The 22,207-nt window shown below is 40.7% G+C and overlaps 1 protein-coding gene across 6 annotated transcripts in view; it reads left to right on the top strand.

Moving 5' to 3' along the window:
• CD58 (CD58 molecule) overlaps positions 1-22,207 on the top strand; it is a 77,612-nt gene that overhangs the window by 9,797 nt on the left and 45,608 nt on the right. For all 6 annotated transcript variants that reach the window (XM_055355939.2, XM_063695839.1, XM_063695841.1 and 3 more), the window contains exon 2: positions 16,591-16,884. In XM_055355939.2, coding sequence (XP_055211914.2) covers positions 16,591-16,884 — 294 coding nt within the window. The remainder of the gene's footprint in view (positions 1-16,590; positions 16,885-22,207) is intronic.

The raw sequence follows: 22,207 nt of genomic DNA, 5'->3' as shown, positions 1-22,207 counted from the left end.
CTAATCAAGTTTCACTCATTGTATTCGTTGCTATGTTTTTTTGTTTTAATTTTGATGGGCATCTTTCAGAAGTTTTAAAATAGTCTTAGAACCTCTTTTTAAGAACCAGATTTGAATAATTTATTTTATTGACCTCCTTGTCACTCTAACATTTCTTTAGTAAATACAGGCTTTGAGGATAGGTATTGGTTTCTCTGTTTACAAGTAGAAACTTTGCATAAATCAGCCCTTATATGTGTAAGTTTTCTGCCTTTTGGTTTCTTCTCATGCTGTTTCTGCACAAGTGCCTAAGCTTTTTTGAAGCTTTACTTGACGGGTGACCAGAAGGTTTTACTTAAGGACACAGACCCTTAAATTCTGCAATGACAAATCTCAACTTCCATCTCAGGGTTGTAAGTGAAACCAGGATGCAGCCGTTTCCCTTTTCTCAGATAAGTTCAGGTTTGAATATAAAGTGTGACTATAAGATACAGAGACTGTACCTAGAAAAGGAGGGGAAAACATTTTAGCAGTTCCTCTTTGGAGATAACTTTCAATGCCTGCCCATCAGCCTCCAAGGAAAATGCTTTTTGGTTACTTTATAGGTTCTAGTGAACTTTGCTTACTTTACAATGTTCCCCAAAATGTCTGTTGAGATTAGTGCCTGAATTTCCACTGGGCTGACCAGTCTGTAGTTTCTTGAACATTTTCTTCCTATGCCAGTTAAAAATTAGAAGAAAATTGAAGTTTAACATACACATTCAGAAAAAAATAAAAAATCAGATTAATAAGAAACTAATGAGGCTGTGCCATTGTAAACTACTTGCAATAGAGTTTCCCAACGATGAACTGAGTATCTAGAAAATAACAAGGATTCTCAAGGAATTTTAGTGAAATGATCAATACTGTATTGAAATACCTTGAATCAGACTTTGGAGGATAGATTTAAAAACACTCACAGCCTTAACCGATCTAGTAAGAACCTTATTCCCTAAAGCATACTGTGGATCTCAGCTGTATCCTATCTAAGGTGAGAACAGTCAAAGACAAATGTGGCCTTTGAGAATGGTGGGATGTGAGTGTCTTGAAACAACAGGCTAAAGAAGTGCTCTCAAATAGAAGTATAATATGGAACATGTGAAATTAATTTTAATAATATATTTTAGTTAACCTAATATATCCATAATATTTTCATTTCAACATGTATTAGGTTGGTGCAAACGTTATTGCGGTTTTTGCTATTTTTTTTTTTAATGGCAAAAACCGGCAATTACTTTTGCACTAACCTAATAGTTACTACAAAAAAATATTAACAAGAGATTTTATGTTCCACTTTTTAATACCAGGTCTTCAGATTCTGATGTGTATTTGATACTCAGAACACATCTCTCTCCATTTGTACTAACCACGTTTCAGGTTCTCACTAGCCACTTGTGGATGATAGCTACTTTGTTGGATTGCATAGGTCTAAAGGGAAACATCTTGAGAAAGGAGAAATAGGTTAAGTGCAAGAACAAGAATTAAAAAGGAAACTATTTTAGCATAATATTAGAAGAAAAGTACAGAAAGAAGTTGATTTAGAGAACCAACATCTTAATTCTTGATGAACTTATCGAGGAGGCAGATTGACAGCTGAGAGCAAGGTCCGGGAAGTTTCTGGCCTCGGGGACCGAGGGTTTGTAACCGTTGGGAGACAGGTGGCTGCAGTTTCAGTATGAAGTAGATGGGGGCAGGGAAACTGGTGGTGGTGTGGCTGAAATCAGTAAATCTCTGCCTTAAGGAAATAAGAGAAGTCACTAACTGGGACTGGCTAAGGGTGGAATCGACCAGGAAAAAAGAGGAATGGCCCCAACCAAGGCATCTGATGTTCTGGCCAACAGTGCAGGCTCTGGGGCCGACTGCCTGTGTCTGGACACCCGCTCTGCCCCTTGCTAGCTGAGTGAATGCAGTCAGCTGACCCTCTCAGTCCATTTCTTCATCAGTAGCCTGGTGCTTCTGAATCTTTGATCTTCTCTATCAACCAAGTGTCCAGCGGAGCAAACCAATTTACTTTGATAGGCATGTTCTCAAGAAATAACTCCTTTCTCACTCTCACACCGTATGTTCTTAGGCTCGCTCCCCTGCTTTTCTGGACTCTGCTCAGATGCCAACTTATGACTGCCCCCCATGCCATGCAACTCCTTTCCCTACCAGTACTCCTCAGCCCCCACACTCTGCTTTATTTTTCTCTATAGCACTTAACATCATCCAACATCATCCAAATAAAAGATATTTACTTTTTCATTTATTATGTTCTTCCCTCCACTGAAAAATAGACTCCAAGAGGGCTGGGATTTTGTCTGTTTTGTTCATTGCTATATCCTGCCTGCTTATTTCAGTGTCTGGCACATAGGCAGGACTCCGTGAACATTTGATGAACAAATAAATGAATAATAAGAACTACCTCAGAGTTGAGTTGAGGATTAAATGAGTTAATACACAAACAGCTCTTGGAACAAGTGCTTGTCACATAGTAAGCCTGCAGTGAATCTTCGTGCTGCTGTTACTGTTAAATATTATTACTGAGGCTGAGCTGGCCTAGGGCTCATTGGATTGGACTTGCTAAGAGCTAGGCAAGAGACACAACTGTATGAAACTTGCTTGAGTTAAAACAAACAGTGCTACTCCTCTTTATTATCTCCATGCCTGGTAAGCACATTTCCTACCCCCAAAATTGGGACTGACTAATATGAGAATATTTATGGCCTTAATAGGACAGGTTATTTGATACAATTACTAGCCTAGACATTTTAGGAGATTGGCTGCTCCTCAATACTATAAATGCATATATGGGTGTGTAGATAGAGATGTTGCTTCCCAGATTGCCACACATCCTGATACTGCAAGTAGGCATCAACTGAAAATGTGCTGTGATGTGAAGACGAAACGCAGAGAAGTGAGAGGGACAAGGCTGTGCTCAGTGACCCATATCCAGATGAGAAACCCATCTGCTCACTTGGGAACAAAAATGCCCCAAGACCCTGCTATCTCTGGGCTTGCACGAGGCTTTAAATGAATCACCATTATGATGTCTTATATTCAGAGGGAAATACCAATATTCATATATTCAGGTACTGAAACTTTTAAGGGAATTTTTCTTTTTTCTTTTTTTTTTTTTTGGTCAAATGAATTTTTACTTTTACCTGCTAAAATCTGCAGGCAGTGTGAGCCTTAAAATGTTTTAGAGAGAGAGAAGTATCTTAAAATTACATTGTTTATTTCTAAGAACAAACTCAAGAAAACCCTTTCCTCCAAATCCCGGAAGAGTGATTAGCTTGTCTCTAAGGTATGGCATTGGCTGGGCATGGTGGCTCATGCTTGTAATCCCAGCACTTCAGGAGGCCCAGGGAGGAGGATCACTTGAGCCCACGAGTTTGAGATCAGCCTGAGCAACATAGTGAGACCTTGTTTCTACAAAAAATATAAAAATTAGCTGGGCGTGGTGGCATGCAACTGTAGTTCCAGCTACTTGGGAGGCTGAGGCAGGAGGATCACTTGAGCCCAGGAGGTTGAAGCTACAGTGAGCCACGATTGCACCACTGCACACCAACCTGGGTGACAGAATGAGACCCTGTCTCCAAAAAGAAACAGGAAGGAAGGAAGGAAGGGGAGGGAAGGAGGGAGAGAGAGAGGGAAAGAAAGAGAAAAATAAAAAGAAAGAAAAGAAAGAAATGACATCAATGAACCTCCTCAAACCATAGCGAGGCTGTTAAGTTTGATGGGGGCTGACATCCATGAGTGGGTACAAGTTTATCTGGTGTGGTGCCCTGCATCCTATACACTTAGTTGGTAAAATCTACTTAAACTTGAGAGGGAACATCTCAAAAGGGACAGCTGTGGAGTTGGGAAGGTGGAGCCCGCAGGTCCTCCCATCTTGCTTTGGTGATGAGGCAGAAAGTGGGGCTGAAAAACTGAGTCTGTTTTGGTTGTATATGAGGGCTCCTGAGACATTTTATTTTTAAGCTCCAGTTAAACTTCTTTCTCCATCTCTCCTTATGAAGTCCTCCTTCTTCAGCCAGGTTCCACAGCAATTTGGGATTTCACAAAGCCCAGGGTTTGGGGTGACTGTCGAATTTTGCTATTCCGTCAGGAAACCTTATCTTTTGAACTACATTTAAGTTGTATTTTAATCATTTTAGTTAATTCATTCAACAGATATTTATTGAAAGTCCACATGCCAGACATATGGGGATACAGCCAAAAACAGGAACAGCTTTGTCCTTGTCCTGATAGGGCTAGTCTGGCTGGGGTTACCCCTAAACTCAGATTTGAATTAGTTGCCAACTTTCAAGAACAGGAATTTTCACACAAAATGTGAATATCTGGCTTTTCTTGAAAAATTGGGAACCTGGCAATGGTGGGCCTGTGTTTCCACATGGCAGGAGCTGAGGCACAGCTCCTGTTTCCACATGGCAGGCCCCTCCCTGTAGGCTCACTGGTGCACAAGTCCTCACCAGCCCCTTCTGAGTGACACTTGGCCCGCTGGTATCTCCTCTCTGGGTGGAATTGCTGGTCTTCGTCTAATGCGTCATTTGCCACAGTTCTGTTTCTTTGTGACTCCTTTGTTTGCTCGTTTTCTTTTTATTGTTTCTGGTCTGGCTTTTTCTTCCTTGACTGGACTCTTGCTCTCTGAGGCCCTCTTCAGCTCTAGCATTCAATGATTTGGAAACCACAGAGCTTAGTGCCTCACCTGTAGGTTTGGAGGTGTGCTTAACTCACTTTGACTTTCTCATTTGCAACATCTGCTGTTCCAATGCTGTCTATAGATTGTATCCTGAGAAACCCTGCATCATGTCACTATGTTTAAGAGCCTTACGCCATGTAGCAAGCTAAATAAGAAACAATGGTTAAGAGCACTGATTCTGCAGTCAGATTGTCCAGGTTCAAATCTGGCTTCATTGCTTAACTAGCAAGTCACTTAACATTGTTGTGCCTCAGTTTCCTCACCTGCAAAATAGGGTTAGAAATAAAACCTGTTTAATATGTTTTTAGGATTCCGATTTTTTTTTTTTTTTCTGAGATGGAGTCTTGCTCTGTCACCCAGGCTGGAGTGCAGTGGCACAGTCTTGGCCACTGCAACCTCCACCTCCCGGGTTCAAGCGATTCTCCTGCCTCAGCCTCCCATGTAACTGGGATTACAGGCGAGTGCCACCACGCCCAGCTAATTTTGTATTTTTAGTAGAGACGGGGTTTCACCATGTTGGCCAGGCTGGTCTCGAACTCCTGACCTCAAGTGATCCACCTGCCTTGGCCTCCCAAAGTGCTGGGATTACAGGCATGAGCCACTGCTCCCAGCGGTGAGTACCTATTTATAGAGCTCTTGCAACAGTGCCTGGCACAGAGCCAGGGCCATACAAGTGTTAGATTAAGTAAAAAAAAAAAGTACCAGTCAATCTGAATCTCAGGCCCTGAGTAATAATTCGCAGAGGAATTTGTGCTGGGGGTTGAGAGTTCCTTTTCATTAACCCGTAGTTAACGGTGACCAAATTTTCTAAATAAGAAATCAGGATACTTCCTCTGTAAAACTTGGGTTCCATTTACAACTTCAGGCCATACAAAAAGAACTATTAAAATTGAGGTGTTGATGTTTTGTAGAAACATTGCAACAGAATATTTGAGATCAGACCTGTTTTTAGATATATGATCACTCTATACATGTAGTGCTGATTAGGTATTAGGTACCCTCATATCTTTATTTAAAAAAAATTCAAAATTCTTCAAAACAAACCTTCAAAAATTATCTGGTTAGCATAGAAAATCTTTTTAGGCGATCACTGATAAAATTTTTTCCCTCCCTCCATCTCTCTTTGCTTTTAAACAGCAAAAACTCACCCCATGCCCAGTTCTCACCCAGTTAATTCAGACAGTGTGAATACCTTGATGTTGACCTAACTCATTAAAAGAAAAAGAGAGAAAACCTTTGAAAGCCTATTCCATGTCAACCAGTGTAAAAAGACTCTCAGTTTTATTCAAACCTCAAAACAATCTTTTATGGTGGGCATTATGATTTCTACTTCACAGCTGAGGAGACGTAGTGTGGGGAGGCCTTTGGGAGTTCACCCTGGGCCTTGCTGGCTTCAAAATCTGGGCACTCTCTGTTCTGCAGCCTGGCATGGTTATTAGCGTCCCTACAGTCCCTTTTCTGACCACTCAGTGGTATCAGCAAAGCAACAAACTCACTGTTGACTCCATTCCTTTGCTCCTATTTGTGTATTCATTCATTCATTCATTCATTCATTCGTTCATCCATGGTTTGTGACCTTTGAGAAAAAACTCACTCCCCTTTCTTCTATTGTTCTTTTGTTCATTAGAAATTATCTTAGCAACTTACTTTAGTGTTAGCCTTGGAAGTGCAACAGAAAAGACTTTACTGTAGGAAGGAAATAATAGATATACCCATGCACACAAAGTAGAGGTAGATATTAGCTTTAGAGACAGTTCTTAACAACTCCTCCTCTGGGTTGAATAATTCTATTTAAAAAAAATTTACATAGTTTTAATATTATAATAGTAATAGGATATTTGTCTTCAAAAGTAACATTTTTCAGTGTGACCTGTATTAAGTAATAAGTAATAAATTGAAATCTCACCATCACCACAATCTCTAAAGTAACTGTGGTTACTTTAAAAACAACCATTGTTAATCATTTAGGGTGTCTCTTTCCAGTCTAAAAAAAGAGCAAGTGAGAATGCATGTACACATGTATTCATGTCTTTTTATAGTTAAAATATATATGTATTTTTTGGTAGAGACAGGGTCTCACTACATTGCCCAGGCTGGTATCAAACTCCTGGGCTCAAGTGATCCTAACACTTTGGCCTACCAAAGTGCTAGAATTGTAGGCATGAGCCACCACATCTGGCCTCTTTATTGTTTTTAAAAAGAGGAATATTCTGCATATATATTTCTATAACTTTTTATTTTTAATATTAAGAAATTTTCCAAATTCCCAATAATAAAAGGAGAATAAATCTATCCCGTTTCCTTTTTTAAAATAACCACATAGTAAGCCATGGCATAATACTAAATTGTTTAACTATTACACTAGATTATTTTTTACTAGTATAGATAACTTTAAAATGAATATCATTATGCATATCTCTTTATGTAGGTTATACTATTGTTTTATTTGTTAACATCCTGAATAAATATCACCCAGATCCCAGTATTCAGTGCAACTACAGGTTCTTTTAGAGCATAAGCAAAAATAAATTGTATGCGTGTGTTTTTGTATGTGTGTTTAATTCTGCTTACATTTGAATTTTCTTCCATCTTTTTCCTACTATCTGAGTAATATCACTAGTGCCTTTTATTCAGTCAAGTCTCCACATGTTGACTCTTGTCTTGGAGTTATGATGCCATCCCCCTCCTGGCCTTTCTTCTACTTCCCAGGTCCCTCTCAGTCTCCTTAGCCAGTGTTTTCCCCTCTAGCCAAGCTTTAAAGCACAGGTCCAAGCTGCCTTTTCCCACTTCATACGCTCATCCAAGGTGATGGTCCTAATGGCCTCCATTGGAGCCACTAGAAATGTGATGACTCCCAAATCTGTATCCTTTCCTGTGAGTCCCAGACCTGTGTACTTAGCAGCTACTGGGCATCTTTGCTTGGATGTCTCACAGACCCCTCACACTTAACAGTGTCAAACTGAAAGCATGATATTCCAGGCCAGTCTTAGTCTTCCTGCTGTGTTTCCTTTCTTAGGGAAAGACACCACAACCCACCTAGGAGGAAGTAAGAGCTCTGATTCATCCTGGCACTCCTGGCACCTCCTCTCCTTCTCCTTTACCCCATATGCTGTCAATCATCTAGTTCTCCCAGTTTTACCTCCCTAATGTCTCTTGAACCACTTTTCCTAGCACAATGCTGCCTCTTGACCAGTCTGAAATTGCTGTCTGATGGATCTCTTGCTATCTAGTCTTACCCCTCCCATCAGTCTTCCACACCATAGCCAGAAAAGATAAACACTTTCATTATGTAAAAATATAGAAACTTTGTATGGAAGATATTCATTTAGTAAATTCAATAGGCAAAGGCTGTATTTGAAAAAAAACTATAATACAGATAAAAAATATATAACATATAAGGAGCCTTTAAACTTTGAGAAGAAAAAAACAAACAATCTAATACAAAAAAAGAGGATGTGAAAAGACATTTCTCAGAAAAAGAAATCCAAATCAACAAGCAGAAGAGATGCTTAAATTTTTAAAGGTTGGGAAAGTGCAAATTCAAGTATCAATGAAATATCACTATTTGCCCAAAAGTTAAACATAAAAAAAAGATTACCTAATGCTGTCAGGAGTCCAAGGAAAGGGCAGCTCAGGCATTACTGATGGAGATGTAAATTGCCAAAGTCTTTTTTGTAAACAATGCAGCAACTTCTATTAAAATAAAACAAATCTATTTACCTTTTGATGTAGCAGCTCCCAGCTCCACTCTACTCCCACATAAATATGAAACCATAAATACATCAGGACATATGTACAGGATAGTTATTGCGGTGTAACTGCAATAGACAAAGCTAGCCGCAAAAGGAGTGTTCATCAGTGGTGGATGGCAGATTAATTATGGTTCCCTCATGCTCTGGAATATTATGTAGTTATTAAAAAGAATAAAGTATAGCTATACCAGTTGATTTCAAGGAGATTTTATGACATATTAATGAGAAAGGCAGGATGTAGAGAAGTGTGCATGAGACCATTTTTATTAAAGAATGGTAACCCTCAGGCACACCTCCTTTTATTGCGTTTCACTTTATTGCACTTCACAGATAATGTGCTTTTTACAAATTGAAGGTTCGTGACAACCCAGCTTTAAGCAAGTCCATCAGTGCCTAACTTTATGTTTTGTCTCTCTGTTACATTTTAGTAATTCCCACAATATTTAACGCTTTTTCATTATCATATCTGTTATGGTGATCTGTGATCAGTGATCTTTGATGTTACTGTTGTCATTGTTTTGGGATGCCAAGAACCATGCGTATAAGACGGTGAACTTAATTGATAAATGCTATGTGTGTTCTGACTGCTCCACTGACTGGCTGTTCTCCCCATCTTTCTCCTTCTCCTGGCCTCCCTTGTCACCTGAGACAATGATACTGAAATTAGGCCAATTTAATAACCCTGCAATGGCTTCTAAGTGCTCAAGTGAAAAGAAGAGTTGCACTGTCTCTCACTTTAAATTAAAAACTAGAAATGATTAAGCTTAGTGAGGAAGGCATGTGAAAAGCCACGACAGGTGGCCGGGCGTGGTGGCTCACACCTGTAATCCCAGCACTTTGGGAGGCCAAGGTGGGTGGATCACCTGAGGTCAGAAGTTTGAGACCAACCTGGCCAACATGGCGAAACCCCGTCTCTACTAAAAATACAAAAATTAGCTGGGTGTGGTGGTGGGCACCTGTAATCCCAGCTGGTTGGGAGGCTGAGGCAGGAGAATCGCTTGAACCTGAAAGGCAGATGTTGCAGTGAGCCAAGATGGCACTATTGCACTCCAGTCTGGGCTACAGGAATGAAACTCTGTCTGAAGGGAAAAAAAAGCAAAAAAAAAAAAAAAAAGCCACGATGGGCTGAAAGCTAGGCCTTTTATGCCAAAGAGTTAGTGAAGTTGTGAATTCAAAGGAAAAGTTCTTGAAGGAAATTAAAAGTGCTACTTCAGTGAACACATAAAAAAGAAAGTGAAACAGCATTATTGCAGACGGAGAAAGTTCGAGTAGTCTGCATAGAAGATCAAGCCAGCTACAACATTCCCTTAATCCAAAGCCTAATCCAGAGCAAGACCTTAACTCTCTTTAGTTCTGTGAAGGCTGAGAGAGGTGAGAAAGCTGCAGGAGAAAAGTTTGAAGCTATCAGAGGTTAGTTCATGAGATCTTAGGAAGAAAGCCATCTCCATAACATAAAACTGTGAAGTAAAGCAGCAAGTGTTGATGTAGAAGCTGCAAGAAATTATCCAGAAGATCTAAGATTACTGGTGCAGGATACATGAGACAACAGATTTTCAATGTAGACGAAACAACCTTCTACTGGAAGAAGATGCCATCTAGGACTTCCATAGCTAGACAGGAGAAGTCAACTTCAGGCTTGAAAGGACAGCTGACTCTCTTGTTGTGTGGGCTAATGCAGCTGATGACTTTAAGTTGAAGCCAGTGCTTATTTACCACTCTGAAAATTTTTAGGGCCCTTAAGAATTAGGCTAAATCTATTCTTCTTGTGCTCTATAAAATGGAACAACAGGCTGGATGACAGCACATCTGTTTACAGCATGGTTTACTGAATATTGTAAGCCCACTGTTAATACCTACTGCTTAGAAAAAAAAGATTCATTTCAGTATATTATTGCTTGTTGACAATGCACCTAATCACCCAAGAGCTCTGATGGAGATGTACAAGGAGATGAGTGTTGTTTTCATGCTTGCTAATACAACATCCATTCTGCAGCCCATGGATCAAGGAGTAATTTTGCCTTTCAAGTCTTATTATGTAGGAATACATTTGGTAAGGCTATAGCTGCCATAGATAATTATTCTTCTGATGAATCTGGGCAAAGTAAATTGACAACCTTCTGAAAGGATTCACCATTCTAGATGTCATTAAGAATATTTGTGGTTCATGGGAGAAGATCAAAATATCAACATTAACAGGAGTTTGGAAGAATTTGATTCCAATCCTCAGGTCAAAATATCAATATTAACAGGAGTTTGGAAGAATTTGATTCCGATCCTCATGGATGACTTTGAAGGGTGGAAATAGCAAGAAAAATAGAAGTGGAGCCTGAATATGTCACTCAGTTGCCACAATCTCATGATGAAAATTGAGCCAATGAGGAGTTGCTTCTTATGGATGAGCAAAGAAAGTGGTTTCTTCAGATGGCATCTATACTCCTGGTGAAGATGCTGTGAACATTGTTTAAATGACAACAAACGGTTAAGAGTATTACATAAATTTAGTTGATAAAGTAGCAGCAGGATTTGAGGAAATTTACTCTAATTTTGAAAGCAGTTTTACTGTGAGTAAAATTCTATCAAACAGCATTGGATGCCTCTGAGAAATATTTTGTGAAAGGAAGGGTCCATTGATGCAGCAAAACTCATCATTGTCTTCTTTTAAGAAATTGCCACAGCCATTGCAGCCTTTAGCAACCAACACCCTGATCAGTCAGCAGCCATCAACATTGAGGCAAGACCTTCCACCAGCAAAAATATTAGGACTTGCTGAAGGCTCAAATGATTGTTAGCATGTTTTTTTTTCAGCAATAAAGTATTTTTTAATTAAATATGTACATTGTGTTTTTAGACATAATGCTATTGAACACTTTAATAGACTACAGTATAGTGTAAACATGACATTTATATGCCCTGGGAAACCAGAAAATTTGTGTGACATACTTTACTCTGATATTTACATGATTGCTGTTGTCTGGGACCAAACCCACAGTATCTTCAAGCTATACCTGTGTGTATCCATTATATGTGATATATTTGTATCTATTTGACTATATGAGAGAAAAATATTGAAAGATGTATTCTGATTTGTTAATGTAGATTATAGAACTGGAGATTGTTATGGGGTTAAGAGAGTGGATAAGGCACCCAGATAAGAGGACTGAAAAAATACTTATATGATCGTTTTTCATTAGTGTAAAGTTGTATGTATGTGTCTATGTATAATTTATGTTTTAAAATACATTTTTTAAAGAAAGAGTTACTCTTATTTTGTCCCCATCCTGTTTGAAACTCTTCTATGGCTTTCTTTACTTCAATACTAGAATTGTGTTTGTCTGATGCCTTGCAAGGGCTGGCTGTGCTTGTGTATGCAGCTCGGCTTATGCTACTTTTCTCATGCCATTGCTCCTGCTTCAAGGTCTGCATAATTGTTCTCTTAATGGGGACCTGCCCTGCTCTCCTGGGCATAGTTAACTGCTGCTTGTGCCTCAGAACTTCTTTTAGGGAAGGGAACTGCCTTCTCTAACCCCTTGTTAGTTCCCTAAGTAAATGTTCTTATTGACACCTGATGCTTTTACTTAGCGGCAATTATCACAGTTGCAGTTGGGCATTGTCTAATTATTTGTGTAAATTCTGCCTCCCCTAATAGAATGTCAACTCTAAGAAGGAAGGGACGGTGTCTGTCTTGTTCTCAAGGATCTTATATAGAATAGATGCCCAATGAATATTTCCTGAGTGAATGAATAAATGAATCCCATCCTGAATGTGGGACCACGCTGTTCTGAAAGGGCACTGACCAAGGAGTCAGACAATGTGTGTTCTGGTCATTGTGCCGCCATAAACTTGCTGAGAGACATGGAGCAAGGTGATATGCCTCTTGGAGCCTGCTTTCCTACCTGTAAATGGGGTTAATAACACCTTCTGCAGGTAGACATGGAGAGGGATAAAAGGGAATACAAGACAATGTGAACATATAACCAGCAGAGAGTAAGCATTCAATAAAATTGCCTTATATTTTTCTTGGTGTCTTGTCACTTCACCAGTGAAATGGGAGTAATTTGACTAAATAATTTTTAGAGTTTCTTCTAGTTCAAAATTATAGTTGACCCTTGAACAACATGGCAGTTAGGGGCACCAACCCCTTGAGCAGTCAAAAATTTATGTATAACTCTTGACTCCCAAAAACTTAACTGCTAATAGCCTACCAGAAGCCTTACCAATAACATAAACAACACATATTTTCTATGTTATATGCGTTGCATGTTGTATTCTTACACTAAATTAAGCTAGAGAAAAGAACTTATTAGGAAAAGCATAAGGTGTAGAAGAATGAAACTGGATCCTCATCTTTCACCTTATACAAAAATCAACCCAAGGTGGATCAAAAACTTAAATCTAAGACCTGAAGCCATAAAAATTCTAGAAGATAACATCAGAAAAACTCTTCTAGACTTTGGCTTAGGCAAAAAGGTCATGACCAAGAACCCAAAAACAAACACAACAAAAACAAAGATAAATAGATGGGGCTTAAATTAAAAAGCTTCTGTACAGCAATATAAACAATCAGCAGAGTAAACACACAACCCACAAAGTGGGAGAAAATATTCACAAACTATGTATCTGACAAAGGACCAATATCCAGAATCTATAAGGAAGTCAAACAAATCAGCAAGAAAAAAGCAAACAATCCCATCAAAAAGTGGGCCAAGGACATGAATAGACAGTTCTCAAAGGAGGATATACAAATGGCCAACAAACATATGAAAAAATGCTCAACATTACTAATTATCAGGGAAATGCAAATTGAAACCACAATGCAATACCACCTTACTCCTGCAAGAATGGCCGTAATTTAAAAATCAAAAAATAATAGATGTTGGCATGGGTGTGGTGAAAAGGGAACACCTGTACACTGCTGGTGGGAATGTAAACTAGTACAACCACTATGGAGATTTCTTAAACAACTAAAAGTAGAACTACCATTTGATCCAGCAATCCCATTACTGGGTATCTACCCAGAGGAAAACAAGTCATTTTATGAAAAAGACAACACACAACATGTTGCACACAACATTCATATATATATATATATATATATGAATATGCCATAAAAAGAAACATAATAGGCCAGGCGCAGTGGCTCGTGCCTGTAATCCCAGCACTTTGGGAGGCCGAGGCGGGCAGATCACGAGGTCAGGAGATCGAGACCATCCTGGCTAACATGGTGAAACCCCGTCTCTACTAAAAATACAAAAAAAAATTAGCCGGGCATGGTGGTGGGCGCCTATAGTCCCAGCTACTCAGGAGGCTGAGGCAGGAGAATGGCGTGAGCCTGGGAGGTGGAACTTTTAGTGAGCCGAGATCACGCCACTGCACCCCAGCCTGGGGACAGAGCGAGACTGTCTCAAAAGAAAAAAAAAAAAAAAGAACAAAATAATGGCATTCACAGCAACCTGGATGGAACTGGAGACCATTATTCTAAGTGAAGTAACTCAGGAATGGAAAACCAAACATATGTTCTAACTTACAAGTGGAAGCTAAGCTATGTAAGAATGATACAATGAACTTTGGGGACTTGTGGAGAAGGGTGGGATGGGGATGAGGGATAAAATACTACACACTGGGTACAGTGTACACCAGAATCTCAGAAATCACACCCAAATAACTTATCCAAAAAAAAAAAACTTATCCATGTAACCAAACATCACCTGTTCCCCCAAAACTATTGAGATAATAGTAATAAAAAAATTTAAAAAAGAAAAAAAGCATAAGGAAGAAAATATACTTACTAAGTGAAAGTGGATCATCAAAGGTCTTCATCCTCATTATCTTCACGTTAAAGCAGGCTAAGGGGGAGGAGGGGTTGGTCTTGCTATCTCAGGGATGGCAGAGGCGAGAGAAAATCCACATGTAAGTGGACCCACACAGCTCAAACCCATGTTGTTCAAGGGTCAACTGTACTTTGATTTCTTCTGAGCTGCAGTCTCCCCTTTCTCTACCCTCACTTCCCTCCACCACTAGCTCCATTCCTGACTACTTCCTTCTACTGTTCTCAAGCCCAGGATACATCAGCTCTCCCTGGGAAAGACAAAAGACATCTTCATGCCGCCAGGGTATGGCAGTTTATCTCATACCTACTCTTTCACCACCACCCTGCCCTCTATCACTCATTGTTTCATTTACATTTATAAGACATTTTTGAGTTTCCACTATTGTGTGTGGTAGACTCTCACCCCTTGAATTCTGTACTTTTTCTTGTGCCCTCCCACATACTCTGTTGAGTGGAAGAAATAATGCGTAATCGGCAAAGCAATGGAAAGATGCTGGTGTGTTTTTGAGGGCAGTTCCCCTTAATTAAGGGAGATGGGTTCTAAAAAGTCCTTGTAGATAAACAAATGGGTGATATTTGCTTCTTATCTGAAATTACTAACACAGTTGTCTACAACTGGTCATTCAGTGTTCTTGATTTCCCCTGTATTATTTCAATTACCCTAATTGCTACTAGGCAAAAACTTCAGTCAAATTTTAATTGCTCTTTAATGTTAACTTAAAATAGCTGCAGTTTTTTGTTTGTTTGTTGAGACAGGTCTCGCTCTGTCACCCAGGCTGGAGTGCAGTGGCACAATCATGGCTGACTGCAATCTCTGCCTCATGGCTTCAAGTAATCCTCTTCAGCCTCCCAAGTAGCTGGGGACCACAGGTGTGTGCCATGCCCAGCTAATTTTTTGTACTTTATGTAAAGATGGGGTTTCGCCATTTTACTCAGGTTGGTCTTGAACTCCTGAACTCAAGCAATCCAACCACCTTGGCCTCCCAAAATGCTGGAATTACAGGCATGAACCACAGGACCCAGCTGCTGTTCTCTCTTAACAAGGGACAAGTCCTAGAGCAAGATGCATTTAAACCCACTTTGGGGTATCAAAAATATCCCAATCTTGTGGTTCTAATAAATGTTTAACAACTAGATTGGTATGGAGGTTCTGATGTGAAGCATTAGTCAGTTTCTGTGCTGTTACTAGATGTCCCCTAATAGGGCTAGGCAGAGATGCTAACAATTGGCTCATGAGGGCAGGTGGACCTGGCTCCAACCCACCACTGCACCCAATCCCTGAGTTCTTAATCTTCATCACACCCTCGACTTGCTTCCCAGCCATTGTTTCTGATCTCAGTTAATGATGCCTCTCAGTCAGCCAAGGAGACCTGACAGTCCCATCCACTTCCCCCACCCTCATCACTGAATCCTGTTGACTTCTCTCTCCAGCATCTCCTGAGTCTGTCCGCTTGTCCGTCCCCACTACAAACACCCTGCTCTGGTCTGTCCTGTCCATGGACTTCATTGCTACAGCATTGACTTTCATTATAATTTCCCTGCCTCTGTGCTGGCCCCTGTCAGCCGCTCTCTACTCTAAAGACAGTCAGCCTGCTGACACTTAAATTATGTTAGGCCAGTCTTGTTAAAAACCTTTCTGTGGTTTCCTCTCCATTAGGATCAGTCCAAATCCTTAGCGTTCCTTACTTTAGCACACATAGGCTGTGGGCTGGCCTTTGTCTGTCTTGTTCCCCACCAGCCACCCCTTGCCCTCCTCATTCTAGCTGTTAGGAATCACGTGTGTATCCTCCAGCACACCATGCTCTTTCTCCATTCAGGGCCTTCCTTTGGGGGTGCTGCTTCCTATATATCTGTATGATCATCTCTTCTTCCACTCCCCACCCACTCACCTACCCAGCCCTGCGGCCTAACTGCCTTTTATCCTTCAGTGATTTGCACGTTATGTCAGCATGACTTCCTTGGGGAGGCCCTAGACCAGGCAGCTCCCCTCATGCAGCCCCTGATGTAGAGCCTGCTCCCTGTCTTCTCCACACGTGAGGCTCCTGGAGGGCCTGGAACAACCCCATATTCCCAGCACAGCCCGTACTACCTGGCAGATGGTTGGTGCTCCATGAATGTAGGGTCCATTTCTTGGATTTATGCAGGTCCCAGTTTTCTATTAAAGAGTAAGCTCTACATGGTCAAACATGTTCTTACTTCCTGTATTTTGTATCAGCAGTTTGTCAGCTTAGCACAAAAAGTACCTGATGAATAATTTCTGCCACTAAAGTCATGTTGTTTTTTCTAACCAATTTTTTTTTCTCTCCTAGGTTTCATCAGCTGTTTTTCCCAACAGATATATGGCGTTGTGTATGGGAGTGTAACTTTCCATGTACCAAGCAATGTGCCTTTAAAAGAGGTCCTATGGAAAAAACAAAAGGATAAAGTTGCAGAACTGGAAAATTCTGAATTTAGAGCTTTCTCATCTTTTAAAAATAGGGTTTATTTAGACAGTGTGTCAGGTAGCCTCACTATCTACAACTTAACATCATCAGATGAAGATGAGTATGAAATGGAATCGCCAAATATTACTGAAACCGTGAAGTTCTTTCTTTATGTGCTTGGTGAGTATTCCATAAGTTGATTTGTTTAAAATGGCAAATTTCCATTTTTTTTAGTCTGTTTTCAGGGACTAACACAAATTAATGGTCTATGAGAAAAGAATTAGATGTTACCTGTTGTCAGGGTTTTCTCCTTTTCTGGTATAGAGGAGCTAGCTACTTTCAATTCCTTTGTCATTCCTCTGGGTGAGGAGAGAATCTAACCAAGGTGGGGAGAACAGTATCAGTTGTCTTACTAGGGATGTTTTGGAAAGAGATGTAGTGACAGCAGTTAGCTTAGAACTCTTTGGGCTCCACTGATAGATGTTACTCTATAAAGTTCCTGCTTCCCCACACAGCGGGGAGATTGTTTTTCCTCCTGTACCATTTTATTTAATTAATTTATTTATTTTGAGAAGGAGTCTCACTGTGTTACCAAGGCCAGAGTGCAGTGGCACGATCTTGGCTGACTGCAACCTCCGCCTCCCAGGTTCAAAGTGATTTTACTGTCTCAGCCTCCCAAGTAGCTGGGACTACAGGCCCGCATCACCACGCCCAGCTAATTTTTGTATTTTAGTAGAGACGGTGTTTCACTGTGTTGGCCAGGCTGGTCTCAAACTCCTGAGCTCAGGTGATCCACCCGCCTCAGCCTCCCAAAGTGCTGGGATTACAGGCATGAGCCACCACACCCAGCTCCTGCACCATTTTAAACTGAAACTAGAGAGAGGGGACACATTTCTCCCTGCTTCTCACTGACACTCCTCCCTGGTCTCTAAAGCCCCTTTTGTGTTGCAGTCTTGTATAGGCCCCTGCCTCACATGCCAGTGTTTCTTGGTCATTTTAAGGCCTGCCTCATTTTCATTGTTTCTAACATTCCTGGTGTCTTGGTGGTTGCAATATTTAAATTAAAATTCTTTCAATATTGTCCTTGATCGCCTCTCCTGTAAGGATCTTTTCCTCTACGTTACCCACTACCCACGGATGTAACCGAGAACTTATCATTACCTCAATGTCAGGTGTCTCACTCTGACCACCAAGCCCTGTCCTTGATGATGCTGATGCTGACAGTCCTTCACACACCTGATGTCCCTGCTGCCCTCCCTACTCAGCCTGAGTGCTGTTGTCACTCACTAGACTCAGTCCGTTGCAGACACACTTAGCTTCCTTGCTCCTTTGCTGGCTTGTCATACTCGCATGGCCAGATTACAGCTAGATTAAGTCTGCTGCTTTGCCTGTTCTGTGCTCACACCCATGTGGTTGCAGAAAAATACACCACCCTACAAAGTCCTGCACTTTTAATTTCTAATCACTTACCTCAATTAAGTCTGGTATTTCCTAGCCTGTTCACTTACCCACTCTCCTAGCAGTTACTTTCTCTCTCCTCAAATCTTGAATACCTCCTTCTCTAGACTGACTCTTCAGCTGAAGGCTTTGCTTCTTATTTCACTAAGGAGAAGAAGCAATCAGAGGGCAATTTCCACAAGCTCTCACCACCTGCCTACCTTCCTACCCGTACCTGAGCCTGTAGGCCCTGCTCTCTCTCCTGATATGAATGGACTTTCTGAGTTCTCACCTGAAGTTAAACTTTCCACGTGTGCCCTGGATCCCACCTCCTCTCGCCATCCTCGGGAATATCACCCTAGTGCTTCTACCTACTCTCTCCTGATGAGAATTTCCCCCATAAGTTGATGGTTCATTTTAAGTGGCATACATATATACTGTCATTAAAACTTTCTCATGATCCCTGTACCCCTCCAGCCACCACCACCTGCTGTCTTCACTTTATAGAAAATCTCCTTGAAGAAGTTGTCCATATTCACTTATTCTGATCCATTATATTCACTTTTAACCCACTCCAAATAGGCTTTCATCTGCACTGCTATGCCAAAACTCCTCTAGACCTCCTTGTTAATAAATCCAGTGGTTCATTCTCAGTCCATGTCATTCTTGACTTCTCAGCAGCTTTTGACATAGCTGATCACTCCCTCCTCCAAGTACTGTCTTCACTTGATGTCCAGGATACCACCCTATTCATGTTTCTTTCTCTTTTTTTCTTGAGAGGGGGTTTTGCCCTTGTTGCCCAGGCTGGAGTGCAATGGCGCGATCTCAGCTCACTGCAACCTATGCCTCCCGGGTTCAAGCGAATCTTCTGCCTCAGCCTCCTGAACAGTTGAGATTACAGGCATGCACCACCATGCCTGGCTAATTTTGTATTTTTAGTAGAGATGGGGTTTCACCATGTTGGTCAGGCTGGTCTCGAACTCCTGACCTCAGGTGATCCACCTGCCTTGGCCTCCCAAAGTGTTGGGATTACAGGTGTGAGCCACTGTGCCTGGCTTCACATTTCTTTCTAACACACTGACTATTCCTTTTCAGCTTCTTTTGCTAGTTTCCTTGTTTCCCCAACCTCTTAACACTGGAAACATCAAGGCTTAAGCCTTGGGTCTCTTTCCTTTTCTGTCTGCATTCATAGCCAGTGGGTGAGCTCATCCCATGTCAGGGCTTTAAATATCATCTCAATGCTAATAATGTACAGATCTAGAGCTCTAGCCCAGAGTACCCCGCCAAGCTCCTTATGTGTATACCTGACTGCCCAGTGTACCTCTCCAGTCAGATATCTAATTGGCCTTTCAAATATCACAAGTCCAAAAGTAAGCTCATTATCTTCCCCTTAAAACCTGCTGCTCCTCCCCAAATCTTTTCCCTTTTGGTTAATGGCAGCCCCATCCTTTCAGCTGGTCAGTCTGAAACCTGGATGTCATCCTTGATACCTCTCTTTTTCTTGAATACCACATTCACTCTACCAGGAAGTTGTATTGGTTCTACCAGAATGATCTTTTTAAAACAGAAGTCAGATCATGTCACTCATCTGTGTGCAACTTTCTAATGGCCCCATCTAACTCTGTTAAAGCTAAAATGTGTAAAGTGACTTGCAAGGCTATGTGAGGTCTGACCCCTGTGGACTCTATTTAGACAAATACAGCTTGCTAAGATGTCAAAGTATCCTCTTACAAGATTTCCTTGAAAAAGTAGAATCTTTGAAACATGGACATTGGGGATCTGATAATTGATAGATAGGGCCAACAAACAAGAGGATTGAGTCAGAATTTAGATCACACATTTTAAGAGCCCTTTTTATAGAGTTTGTAAAACTAATTCAAAACATTTGAATAAATTTCTCCTCTTAAACTTGATGAACTGTTTTAAAATAATTTAATTTAAAATATTCTAGGCTGGGCATTGTGGCTCAGTCTATAATCTCAGCACTTTGTGAGGCTGAGGAGGGAGGGTTGCTTAAGCCCAGTAGTTCAAGACCAGCCTAGGCAACATAGCAAGACTCCATCTCTACAAAAATAAAATAATTAACCAGGCATGGTGGTGCATGCCTGTAGTCCCAGCTACTCAAGAGGCTGAGGTGGGAGGATCCCTTGAGCCCAGGAGGCTGAGGCTGCAGTGAGCCATGATTGCACCTCTGCACTCCAGTCTGGGTGACAGACCAAGACCCTGCCTCAAAATAACTAGCTAAATAAATTAATTAAATAAAATATTCTATGGCACCTCAGCAAAGGTATGGTTTTGTTAGTCAGACCAACTGGATAGACCTTAGGAAGCCTGCAGAGGAGTAAAGTACAGGGGAGGTGAGTTTTGATCAGAAGGCAGTGATATTGATAGTATTGAGTGTGGGACTTAAAGTCCTGGTTTGAGAGTCTGGACATCAGCTTGTAGCAGTGGGGAGCCATTGTGTCCTATACTGGAGCAAGGAAGTGACTTGATAAAATACATTTTTGGAAGATTAATGTGATGGTGCACAGTTATGATGGATTAAAGAGAGGAGATGTCAAGTTAGAAGCTACTACCATCCAGGTAGATAGAGGGTCCAAGAAAGAGTCTGCAAGATGTAGGTGTTGGTTGTAAAAAGACATAAGATGACTCTAGGTTTCACATCTGCATGATAAAATGATTGGTCATACTATTTTTTTTTTTTTAAGAAATGAGGAAGTCATACTTCCTTGAGGTAATGTTAACACTTGTTTTAGTAACCTGGTAATCTTCTAGAGACACCAGACCTAATAGGAGACTTCCAGCGAGCATATTTTGGACAGGGGGATTTCCTGGCACTTCCTAAATTCAGGGCATCCACTTCCTTGTGTGTGTACATTGAGATCTGGCTTTCCTCTATACCCAAAAGTCTCCTTAAAATTTCTACTTCTGAGGTTTATTAGTCCTTTCCCATCTTTTTATGGACCTTCATCACATCTCAGATGATGATTTTTATGTAAGTAGAATTAACTGCCCTGTCCTTAACTGGGCTGGATTGATCCTTGACCTTTACTAAAATTCATGAAAATATACACATATTTCTATAAAATGTCATCAGATATGTGTAAGAAATTCTCATTTTTTACACAGCAGTGAACTCAATTCATTAATTATAAATTGACTAATTGTCTTAGGGAGGAAGTAGGCACATTTCTTGCCAGTTTAATGCTGCTTAAAGTAGAGGTATAACGAATATTTGTTAGATACAGCTGTGGTAAGTCCCACGGGCAGCAAGAAAATATGAAAGATTTATAGAAGGAAAAGATCTGAGGTGTAGAAACTGTGATCTAGGTGCTGCAGAAAGGCTTGCACACTTTTAGATGAGTTGGATAGGCACTTCTACGTTTGCCATCTGGCAACTGTTGTGTAATGAGATAGCCAGAAAGAGCTTCTATATAGTCAAGGGAGTTCTAGCAACTTAGAAGATAATACTAACACTTCTTCATGTTTCCCCTCAAATTACTTTCATATTCTGTTTTTTTTTCTTTTCTTTTCTTTTTTACAAACCCTGCATGTGGCACTCAGTCATATTCTGTTTGACCTTTACAATGACCTGATGCAGCATTCCCTTTCACAGATGAAAATAAGACAGTTTAGGAGTCCGTTTCTCTGTATGTAGAACAAGAGACCTGGATGGATGCTTTCTTAAAACTCTTCCAGCTCCTAAAAGGACTGTGGCCCCAGGTCACACAGCAGGCCAAGGCTAAGGCTTGATCAAACCTCCCAACTCCTACTCAGTGACTCTTCTCATCATATCACATACCCTCTGGGGAGCCTTGGCTTCCTGGAGTTGGAAACTCACAGCCAATGGCCATGTGCTCTATTACAGCTAGCATTTGTTAAGTACTTACTCTGTGCAGGCACTACATGTTAATTCATATATTGATTATTATCTGTGTTAACTCATTTAATCTCATTACAGTCTGATAGAGTAAGTACTATTTGTGTCCTTATTGTAGAGAGGAGGAAACCTAGACACAAGGTGATTTAAGTAACTTGCCCAATGTCAAATGGCTCTTAGTCATGA

The sequence above is a fragment of the Gorilla gorilla genome, chromosome 1 (assembly GCF_029281585.2).
Source record: "Gorilla gorilla gorilla isolate KB3781 chromosome 1, NHGRI_mGorGor1-v2.1_pri, whole genome shotgun sequence".
In the NCBI taxonomy this organism is placed as follows: Eukaryota; Metazoa; Chordata; class Mammalia; order Primates; family Hominidae; genus Gorilla; species Gorilla gorilla.
This window is presented reverse-complemented; position numbering and strand designations above follow the sequence as displayed.